Consider the following 11,016-nt stretch of genomic DNA (forward strand, 5'->3'; position numbering starts at 1 on the left):
CAGCACTGCCATTCACCTATGCTTTCCTCCAACTCTCTTAGTTTTTGCAAACTCTTACCATGCAAATTGTCACAAATTTTCATGAAACTAGTTGCTCACAAGGGAAACACATTCCTTCATTCTCAAAACAACAAATAAAATGAACCCCCAAAATAACGCAGACAGAGGTAACACAAATCTCATCTGTTAGAGGCTCGTGGTGCTTTAAGAAGTGCTGTTTACTAGTTCTTGCTCTAATTTGTATCATCATCATCTAGGCTCACTAGGGGATATCCCTGGAGTTGCTTGTATAAAGAAGGAACATTGTTGCTGCAGGCCAAATACACAAAAATACCATCAAAAGCCCAGTCCAGTACTTTAGTTATTTTATCTTCCTCACAGGTATCTGTACTGAGCTTTTTCTTCCCTCACTTTGTGCTTGACTCAGAATATTTAGTATTAGAGAGGAAAAACATATTTCTGCAGATTTCTACTGCCTAGCATAGCTTTCAGTAAGTATATTTTATTTACAACGCAAAGCTAATGGAGGTCACCTTTTAACAATGCATTTTAGACTCAAAATAACTGAATTGGTTCTTTGAACTCCACGACTCTAGCTTTTCAAAGAGATCTGCAGCCAAGATTGCAGAGCAGTAGCTCCTCCATTTCCTCACCCTCCAGGATGCATCCTGACAGGGACAACACTGAAAATAATTTAAGGACACATTATCTCAGGGTTATGCTACGTGTGCAAGCAGCTGGGATTATTTATGTCCAAAAAAAACTGAACACCAAATATTACACTTGCAAGCAAACTGTCAAGTCTTAGGAAGACAGCTGGATCTCATAAATCTTTACCTGCTACCAAACAGTCTACATCCTTTGAAAGAGCACTCCTGGGCCTGTGTACCTCTAACATGCTACATAACCTGCCAGTTGTTTGCCAAGCCAGAGAAAAACCTGCACGTGCACCTGTGCCACAAAAGAGGTTAGGTGCTGTGTATTTTTGGCAGACAGGCAGACCTCTAGCCCTTGTTCAGGGATCTCAAAATTCTGGGTTCGGCTTTAGCTTTACTGTGTGCCCACAGCACCAGGGGCCTTTCTCTGCAGAGGCCCGGACACCACCATGGCTCCAGCTGTGCCAGGACAACGTCCCACTGTCAAGCCCCCAGACCAGGCATCTCCTTCATGGCAGGACAGATTCACACAAGTCAAACTTAAGAGCTACTTTACCAGAAGTAAATTTTCCTTATAGCTTCAGATACATACCCAGTTATTACTATCAGTTACAGTTACTGTGACTTTATCACTGCTGGCACTTGCTGAACAAAGGGTAAAAGACCATAAATTTGAAAGCTAGAGCTGAGTATCGCTGGTTTACTAAAACCTACAGACTTCAACACTCAGGGTTCATGATCTATTACAATTTTCCTCCTGGCCCCTCTCCCCCTACACAGGGGTTAATGATTTTTCAGTTCAATGAAGTCTAATAGCGTGCACCCCTTTTCTGCTCACAGGTGCCTACCACCTTTCTCCTCAGCAGGTTTAATCAATTAACATACCAAGGAGTTAAAAGGGCAACTGCATCTCACTTGTATTTAGCTTGGATCTTGTCAGATGAGTAGAAGTTACTTCAAGTCCAAGGTCTGTCATCTCCAAGAATATCTGTTGGTTTGATCACTGTAGACAGTCATCCTGTGCCAACCACTGGCGTGGTAAGAAGACAAACACTTTTGAGCCCTGAAACAATCTGCTGAATTTCTGTAATAGACAAAAGGGCTGATTAACAATGTGCAAGCATATCTGAGTCTCATTCCCTTTTTAAGTCTGTGATTTAGCAAGCCCAGTACCACTCTTCTGTCACCAGCTGTTATTTGGTGTATGTGTGTGGGGGGAAGTTGTTTCTAGGCTTAGGAACTGGACACTGTAATTTCTTGTTACAAGTAACAGTAATTGCGTAAAACTTTAGCAACCTCCAGTTTGGATCCATTAGCACAGGCAGACCACTCAACTTGCCTTATTCACTAGCATATGACTTGTTGCACTAGAGTACTTGTCAGCTCCCCAGCAAACAGAGGAAGAGACAGGTAGCTTTGGCAACAAATTTCAGAGCTATTCCCCAACATCTTGGGGATTCTTCACAGTCTGTGTATTTGCCATCTCTCTCACTGCCTGTCCAATGCCCTGGTCTCCACTACTTCCCCTTAACTGGATCCCCGAACCCCTACTTGATTTTGGCCCTAATGTCACCCTTCACTCACAGCTCCTCATCTCTCATTTCAATGCAGTTTCCTTTTCCGCTTTGAATGGTCTCTGGCTTCCACACTCCTTTCCTCACTTGCCACTTACCCGTACCTTAACTGTCAGCAGCATTTGGCAGTTTGTTCTTCTTCCTGCATCTTGCTTGGCGGCCAGTTGGTGGCAGGACCGGTACAGACACACAGCCCAGCAGCCTCCCTCTCAGCAGAGCAGTGTGGTTTTCAGGAGTGCTCCCTGGAAAGCAGACTTGATGCAGCACAGGTGACTCACCTGACTTTGTCAGATACCAGTTCCTCTTTCCAGAACCAGTGTGTGCTGTAGCCAGTTATGTTTAAATCAGAAAAGACACACATTAGTTAAGGGGAATTTCAAAGAGAATTTTGGGTAAAACTATAGTAACAAACTACTCAATCTCATCAGGTTTTAGAGAACCCTAGCGAATCTGATAAAGAAAAGATAGTACTTTGACTGCCATATAAATTGTTCATGACAGAGGTAAATTCTAGTAACTTTTGCTGTAAAACGATAAAGTTTTATCTAAGCACTGCAAACCATTCTTGCAAACCCATACATTCCTCCTGCAGATCTCTAGATGTTTGAATAATATACTTTGTTCGTATTAAAACGACACTCCCCATAGTTTTATTTGTAGAATACCAAGTTACAAACAGWTACAAAAACAATAGAACATAGAAGTTTGTTACAAAAAGAACCTAAAACAATAAACCAGTGCATTATGCTTAATAGTTTAATTTCAACACCATCTCCAAGAAAAGTTTACTCTATCAAACCTGAATATTTCAGTATTCATTATAGGTTCTATAGTGTATTAAAGAATCCAAGTCACTTTAACAAACATTCTAACTAATACAATCAAATAAGCACATGGAATTTCTATGAAGGATCATATAGTAGTTTCCATAGCCTAAATGCATATGGACAATACTATTTAGACAAAAAAGTCAAACCATTTAACAAGGTGAACATATTTGCACTGTGGTTAAACTGAAGACAAACAATTTAAAATAATTTCTGTACTTACAGGTTGTGATAAAACAAAGGCACATTTCACTTTAATGGAAATTCACATTTCAAGAAGGTATAAGTTTTGTGCCCAGGCCACTTGTTCAAGTCATTGCAGCACAGTCAAACAACTCCAATGGCATGTTTCTGAACTTTCAATAGAAAGATCTGGTTTTTATTTCTTTAATCCAGTTTTAATAAGGGAGAAATTAAATTAGAAACAGGAGGGTTCTCCCTCCCATATTTACAGACTGCAAATTATATTGCTTTCTCATTGAAAATCCTAGGTTTCCCATCAAACTTTGTTAAGTTTGGTAACTATCAGTACCCTCACTGTTTGGTCAAACGCACCACAGACACACAGTCCCTTTTTGTCAGGGCTCCAGTCTAGGCTAGAAATCGGCTGTGTTGACAAAGTCACATTCTGCAAGAGGGTGACGGAACCTGCCACCCCCATCTCTGCTCCTTCAGAATCCTTCTTTGAGCGCTGAGCAGGGTATTCACTGGCAATAAGAAAAGTAAAACATGCATTTTAAATTCAATTATACAAACATGATCATCCTTTTCATTTTCAAAAGACCAAGGAGAAGGGTTTCCTCTGTTCTCAAGATAAGGCAAGTAAGTATCTTAAGAATAATAAATCATTATATCCAGCTACATCCTCAATGCATTCTCAGTGAATATTTAATTCATCACTGCATTTCACCACTGTTCACAGAATCCAATGAGGTGAGAGATTTGCAGAGAGAAACAGTCCAGACCTGACAGCCTGACCTGAAGGACCTCACTCACAGCCGTATTGGGCAGGGTGTACACAGCTCTTGTACAGTCCTTAGATTGAGCACACTCTGCCACGGAGAAATGGTTTTGGAACATGTCCCACTTTGTTCAGAATTAGCCCTTCAGTATGAAAGCATTATGAATAGCAGATACAATGAAGCAGGAAGTTTTGAATCCTGACTCTCCCATACCTCTGTATTTTTCAACTGTTTGACTTTTACACAGGCAAGAAAATTGCATCTCAGCTATCCCTATGAAACATAAGGGTAATAGTGACCCATTTCACTGTATGATGATGATTAAATTATTTGGGCATGGAATTGAGAAGATGTAAAGATAAAAATTATTATAGGCTTGTCTTTCAATATTTTTCTCAGCCATAACAGCTACCATGGAAGAATTTTAAGAAATCCATTTTCTTCCATTTATCAGCCTGTTAACTGAGAATATAATTGGATTTCGATTACATTAAGGTAAGTGACAAGGGCACATTTCACCTGTGCTGTCATCAATCACATTCTTTTAGGGATTAATTCAGACCTCAATATCCAATACTGATACGGAAATCACTTTTCTATTATGCTTCTAAACAGTAATTTTAACTAGATAATCTGAGCTTGGAAGCAGGACCCACTCAYTGTTTTCATGGAGATTCTTTCTTAAAACAATATATGGTTGTTCTGGTTTCTTATTTCCCCTGCTGTAAAATGGAGAGTGATCACTTACTATTTCCAGAGATGAAGGCTCCCAGCTCCTCCACTTGTCATAAATATATCTCTGTTCTGTGGGAGGTGACGAACCTGCCACATGGTAGATTTGTGAGCCTAATGAAAAACAGCATTGTATGGAAGTCAGTTACAAATTAGCTTCATGAGAAAGGATGCAGGATCTTAAACTCCAATCACTTGTGTGAACAGAATCCAGCCTTCTGGTGGTGGAGCCTGTAACATCCATTCTCAGATACCTTCCCTTCCTCCTGCCTCACAGCCTGCTGCCGCAGGAGCGGCCACTTCCCACCCAGGGGGGTCAGGTCAGGCCTCCAGCGCACCCCATCCTCCACAGAGACAAAAGAGCAGCCCTGCCAAGCCTACCACTGCCCCAATGGAGTCAATCCACACACATACTTCAGCTTCATCAGGACTGGCCATGCAAGCAAGGTTAGACACAGGCAAATTTGGAACTGCTCTGCAACTTTGGATTGCCAGGTTCTTAGGTGATGCAGTCACCACAACATTAATTTCACTGTTTATATCTTAAAATCATTATTGGAAGGGAATGTATTACAAAAACTATGCAAACACGACAAACACATCAACAAATCAAATATAAATCAAGCCAGGGCACAGAGCAAAATCGCATAGTAACAGAAATGACTTAAGGAAAAACCCCYACACACTTATCCTGATTTAATGTCTACAGACGTCCAAAAGGAAGTGTTTAAGTGCAACAAATGAATGATAAGAATTTAATTTTCACATTTTGATTTGATGTGGAAAATAGAAATTTAAAGATACTATGTCGACATCGAGCTTTTTCTAATTTAGGCAGTCCTGGAGAACTTCACCTTTAAACTTCCTTTTCACTAATCATCAGCAAATCTCTTTCATGGAAAAAACCTGCTGCTTTATAAAGAACTTGCACTAACCAACACAGCGGTCATGGATGGAAAAAAAAAAAAAAAGTTATCAAAATTCTCCACACTTAACATCCTCCAGGCTACTAAGTCTTCCTTAAGTCTTTTTGCACTGATTCCCAATATCCCAATCAAGAACTCCTTGGTTGTGAAGAAAAAAAAATGGTTTCTATGAATCATATGAAGTCTAGTCAGAGCAAGAAAAGAAAGCAGTTGCAGAGAGTTAACTTTATTCTGGGATACAGTTAAGATTCAAATCTGCGTGCTCATCACAATTTGATATCGCCTCCAATAAACACGACTGCCAGGCGAGAGGCACAATAGAGTGCACAGAAGTGCAACAGGACCCAAACACCAGAGAAGCCCAAATAACAGTTTATAAAAGCAAGGAAGGTTTGCTGAGTGCTGGCAGTGGGATGCGCCAGAGGAGCCCTTTCACTGCTCGCACCAGGGGCCACACCAGCCGTGCCACCACACGGTTCTTGCCCCAGTAACCTGGCATCTATCAGACATCATATACAACAGTATTAAACTTGTAGTATTTCCAGATACTTTAGCAGCATATATTCAAAGTTTCTCTCGTGGCAAGACATTCTCTGACTCCTCATACCTTTTCTGAAACAGAAGCAAAACCTTTGGTTGGATGCTGAGTTCTCATATCAAAAACATGAAACTTTCCCTCAAGTGACGTAGCCACTAGCTTGTTCATATTTACATCTTTCCTGTCAAACTCCACACTGCAAACCTGAAATACAACAATAACAACATTCAACCTTGAAATGCAGCCACTGATAAAGCAAATATTTTTTTCCAGATTTGTAAATATATAATCTAAACATTGGTCACTATTACTACGACAATAACGTCACCAGCTTGGAAATAACAAGATTCCAAAAGATTGCTTAAAAACATGAATCCACCAAAACAGTTTACTGATGAGTCCAGATAGCATGAGGTATTTTAAGAACTTCAGAGGTACAATTTGCTGAACTTGCAAAAAAACAATTCCTTGGCACAATCTCAGAAGAGAAGTCTTGTGGGCAGATTTTCAGTAGACAAAGCATCCTTTTATTTTTTCCATTCTGCACATAAGCTAGAAAGAAAACATGCTAGTATGATACATTACCCCATTCTTAATATTAGTCTCCCATCGTAGTGACATGGTTTTTAAGTCAAACAATTTAATGTCTCCATTGTCGTATCCAGCGCATACAACACGTTCCTCTTGATTGTAAGCATTTCCTGGACACAGAGAAAGAACTAATCAGAGTACAGAAAACCCCCATTAGACTGTAAGTTTCAGAAATCCTAGGTCTGCAATTTCAACGTCAAGAAAAACATTACTATTGAAATACTAAGATTTAATGAATGGGTTGGTTTTCAGACCTGAAAAGTATAGAAAATATAGCTTCAAAACTGGCAGTCTGTTTCTTTAAACAGCATGAACAAAATCCTTATTCCTTCTCAAGTACTGCTGAAATTACAAAGACTACGTCATCTAGATGCACGCATCCTCCAGAAATACTTGAATTTGTTCACTAATATAAATTCCTACGCCTGGCAAACATTGCATTACTATGAGTTCAAGTAACCTGCAGCTACCTTTCATCTGAATAAAGGAACAGAAATGCTCTAATTTGTAGTAGCAAAAAAGTTAATTTTCTAAAATTAAAATGATTAATAACTATTCATTGCATAGTATTGTATTGGCCTGAACATGCAAAACCAAACATGACCCAGAAGCCTGTGGGCTAGGCCAAACTGGCAATTTCACATTAGAACAGGACAAAGGCAGTTCCAGCAAGAGGGACAGCTGCCTCTTTGCACAGCCCTACTCACTGTCACAAAGCTCCGTGAACCTGCTCATGAAACCAAGCTGTCGGGGGCAGAACGTGGCTGTTGTGAATCACACTCCGCAGAGAGGACCACAGGAGCATGGCAGAAAGCAAGTCAGAGTCCTTAACCTGCCTCTCAAACATGAGATGTTCCTGAGATAAGAAGAGTCTTCTGCAGACAGACTTGTGGGGAGGCCCCGGGAATTACCATGGCCATCACTAGACATACACAAAAGCCAGTCTCCAGAAACTGCCTCTCAGCTGACAGGATCAAGGAAGCGCATCAGCATCTGAAATAAGTTAGCTTTCAGACAAAGAGTACGTAGTTCAGGATAAACCTGGTCTTGGCTCAAGCATCAGTAACTCAGAAGAAAATTAAAGAACACATGAGGCCACTCTTCTGTCACTCATCAAAATGAAAGATGAAAATGTCAACAGTAGCAAGCATTATACTTGCACCTTCTTGCCAAGGAACGTCATCTCTCTGCTATCAACTTTGTCATTATAATCCATGCACTTCTCAACAGTGTGTAAAACTTACTCTCTGACTCTGGAGGCAGAAATGGAGCTGATCCAGAAATTCCAGCTTGTATAGCACACAAGCATCTTGTTCTTGTCAAAGGAAAAATGCTGGACACACATCAAGCATCTCTGCTCTCTTTAATTAGCTCCTAGCTTCAAGGATTTTGTCTTAATATTAATGCCTGAATGCATTAAAGATGGGACTATGCTACAACAGTCATTGGTTTTCTGTATGCTGCAACAATTGCACTTCTTCAGGACAACGCAGCTGAAAGTGCTGATTTTATCCTCCAAGGCACAGAAGTAAAACCTATACAGCTTACCAGTGAAATAAATGATTGACCAAAAAAGATAAGAAAATGAGTCCAAACTCAACTATTGCAAAACTTGCTTCTTTTGAAAAAACAATATGTTAAAATGCACAGTGGTAATAATGGTGAAGAGCAAAATCTGCTACTGATATATCCATACAAAATAAGTATTCCATAACACTGTGAAATAATTTGATGACTGTCAAAGGACAGCAGTATTAGAGAGAGAAATGGTTATAATCAGGTTATAATTTAGTTACCAAACGCTACCGTCCAGCAGTCTCTTTTGCTCTCTCCTTGTACGGGTTCCATATTAGCAACAGGAGTATCTTTCTGTCTTGGGTCCCATACCTTCACAGTTCCTGTAAAATTCAAAATACAAATGGATTTTGTATTATGGATGAACTGTCACTTTGCCTTCATCTTTCCACTGAAAGCCTTTGCTCTTTAGCCTGCTCATTCACAACGCTATAGCATCTCTTTCAACTCCAGAAAGCCAGACTAAGTGGTTGGAAAAAATAAAACAGAAATGGAGGATACACTTTCCCTGCAGGGCATTTTTGTATTTATTCTGCTTTATATTTCTTCAGTTCCATGCTCAGTGAGATCACTATCTCTTGCTAATCTACTGCTTCTAAAAGAATTACAGAAATTTCGTCCCAAGTAAGGTTGAAGAGACAGCATATGAAGAACTAGTTGCAGCAGACTTAACTAGTTCAGTTGGCAGACTGTTCCCCACCATCAAAGCTTACAGACTACTTTCTTGGAATAATTGAAAAGACTTTTAGAGCACACTAACTCACCATCTCGACTGCCAGTCACAATTTCTGGTGCACCTTCCCCAATTCCTAAGCCACCTACACCATCTATACTGTTTACGATTTCCTTATGAGCTTTCACAGAATACACTGGTATTTCAGGAGCTTCTAAATTCCTAGACAAGAAAGAAAAGAACAGATAATACGGTATTTTTCTTGATACTCAGGATTGGTATAAAAACAAGAGGAAACACAGTATAAGCACAACATATAAGAGCTCAGTTTCACACTGAGAACAAAACATTGGTATCAACATTAAGAACCTAGAACTTTTCTTCTATTTCTTATTTGGCTATTAATCTGGACTGCTCTGAAAGTGTTTGTTCAGTTCTAGACTTCCCTTTTTGACAAGCCRTATGTGGGATCACCACAGTAACCCTCCAGAATCGGTGTTTGTGTTAGGCTCAAAAGCAATCACACCACAGATCAAAAATACTCCCAATACTAATTTACTCCCAGTAAGGATATAAGCCTGTCCATCCATCCTCCCCATCATCTGACAACTACTCTTCCAGTTCAAATAAAAGCTGCACCCAAGTGTGGATTTTTAGGTTCTTTCCCACTGCTTCTTGATGTCTGAGGGCCTTTCCTAGTTTTATTTTGAATTTTTAATCCCCTTTCAACCAAAAACTAACCCATGTCATTGTTGGTATTCCAACAAAATCGAATCAACAGTCCCTTACCAAGTGAAATAAAATTAGGGTCAAAAAAGTGTCTTTAATTTACCTACACAAATTAATCAAGGACCTGAAAAAAACTGAAATATCAAGACAACAAAATCTAAGCAATCCAGCTGTGAATTTTATGTTGAAAACAATCTCTTATTCCTACTCATACACCCATCCAAAAGCCTCTTCTACAGAAAAAAAAAAAGAAAAAAGAAAGAACGGAAAGAAAAGAAAAAAAAGCCTTTTCCCTAAAGGAAACTGAAGTTCCTTTAGGAGCTTTTACAGATTTCTGCAGCTGCAAATAGACAATGTAAATGAAACAGTATCAGATTAAACCATTGTGCAGTGTTCTTTTACACTGGGTAAAAGCAGGTGTGTTCCAGTACGTGAGCCAGTAAGCACTGGGCCCCATTAATGCCACACAGATAGCGTTTTCTACGAGGACAGTGAGCCAAATGCAGAGGCGTTCGTTCAAACGCAGCACATATAACATCGAATGGAAAAGCTTCGACAGAAAACGTAGTCTTACCATATATTAAGGCTTCCACCAAAATCTCCTGTAGCTAAGTATCTTTGCTGCAGCGAGGTAGCACCGAAAGTCCCGCATTTTAAAGGCTTCGCCTTTTCAATCTTAAAAAAAATGAATGAAAGAAAGAAAAAGAAACACTTTGGGTCAGCACACRGAACTAACGGACCGCAGACTGCGGAAGCAGACTCCCGAAAGCCCGCCGGCGGCAGGTTTCAGCGCTCCTGTCGCGGGATACTCAGCGCAAAACGCAACCGGAACACTTCCCGCCCCGGGCGGGGCGGCCTCGCGGCCCTCGCACGAGGGCTCTCACCCCGGCTTGCTCGCGGCGCGCGAAGGCCGACAGCTCCGCTGTCTCTACCGATTGGCAAACGTACCGCAGAGGGAACCACCGCTCTGCCCCGGGCGCGGCTAGCACGCGGAGTAAGGGATAATTAAGAGATTTTTCCCGTCAGCGCGTAACAAGCGGGAGTTCATGCGCCTCCGGTGCTGACGGAGAAAGCCGAGCTCCTCGCGTGCCCCGAGAGGCGGCGAGCCGAGGGCCGGGGCAGCGCGGCGGAGCGCGGCTCTGCCCGCGCACCGCTTCCGCGCCGAGGAAGGCGCCGCGCGCCGCCACAGCCACAGCAACGGCCGCCGCGCGTCGCCATAGCGACGGCAACGGC

The 11,016-nt window shown here is 41.1% G+C and overlaps 1 protein-coding gene across 1 annotated transcript; it reads right to left on the reverse strand.

The window, feature by feature from the left end:
• Positions 1-2,857: 2,857 nt before the first annotated feature.
• On the reverse strand, positions 2,858-9,228 carry DNAAF10 (dynein axonemal assembly factor 10). Its single transcript, XM_085308445.1, has 6 exons — positions 9,146-9,228; positions 8,603-8,704; positions 6,801-6,916; positions 6,285-6,419; positions 4,768-4,865; positions 2,858-3,764 (listed from the first exon to the last, which is right to left on the reverse strand). Exons 2-6 carry the CDS (start codon positions 8,652-8,654, stop codon positions 3,557-3,559), a joined length of 609 nt encoding a protein of 202 aa, XP_085164571.1. The 5' UTR covers positions 8,655-8,704; positions 9,146-9,228; the 3' UTR covers positions 2,858-3,556.
• Between the last annotated feature and the right edge of the window lie 1,788 nt (positions 9,229-11,016).

Source organism: Rhea americana, unplaced genomic scaffold (genome assembly GCF_003343005.1).
Source record: "Rhea americana isolate MKP2758 unplaced genomic scaffold, rheAme1 scaffold_276, whole genome shotgun sequence".
Taxonomy (NCBI): domain Eukaryota; kingdom Metazoa; phylum Chordata; class Aves; order Rheiformes; family Rheidae; genus Rhea; species Rhea americana.

Coding starts and splice junctions, on each gene's coding strand:
- DNAAF10 (XM_085308445.1), bottom strand. CDS start 8,654: ATGGAACCCGTACAAGGAGAGAGCAAAAGAGACTGCTGGACGGTAGCG. Junction 6,420..6,800: donor AGACTAATATTAAGAATGGG/GTAATGTATCAT, acceptor GTTGTATTTCAG/GTTTGCAGTGTGGAGTTTGA. Junction 3,765..4,767: donor AGCCTTCATCTCTGGAAATA/GTAAGTGATCAC, acceptor TCTTATTGCCAG/TGAATACCCTGCTCAGCGCT.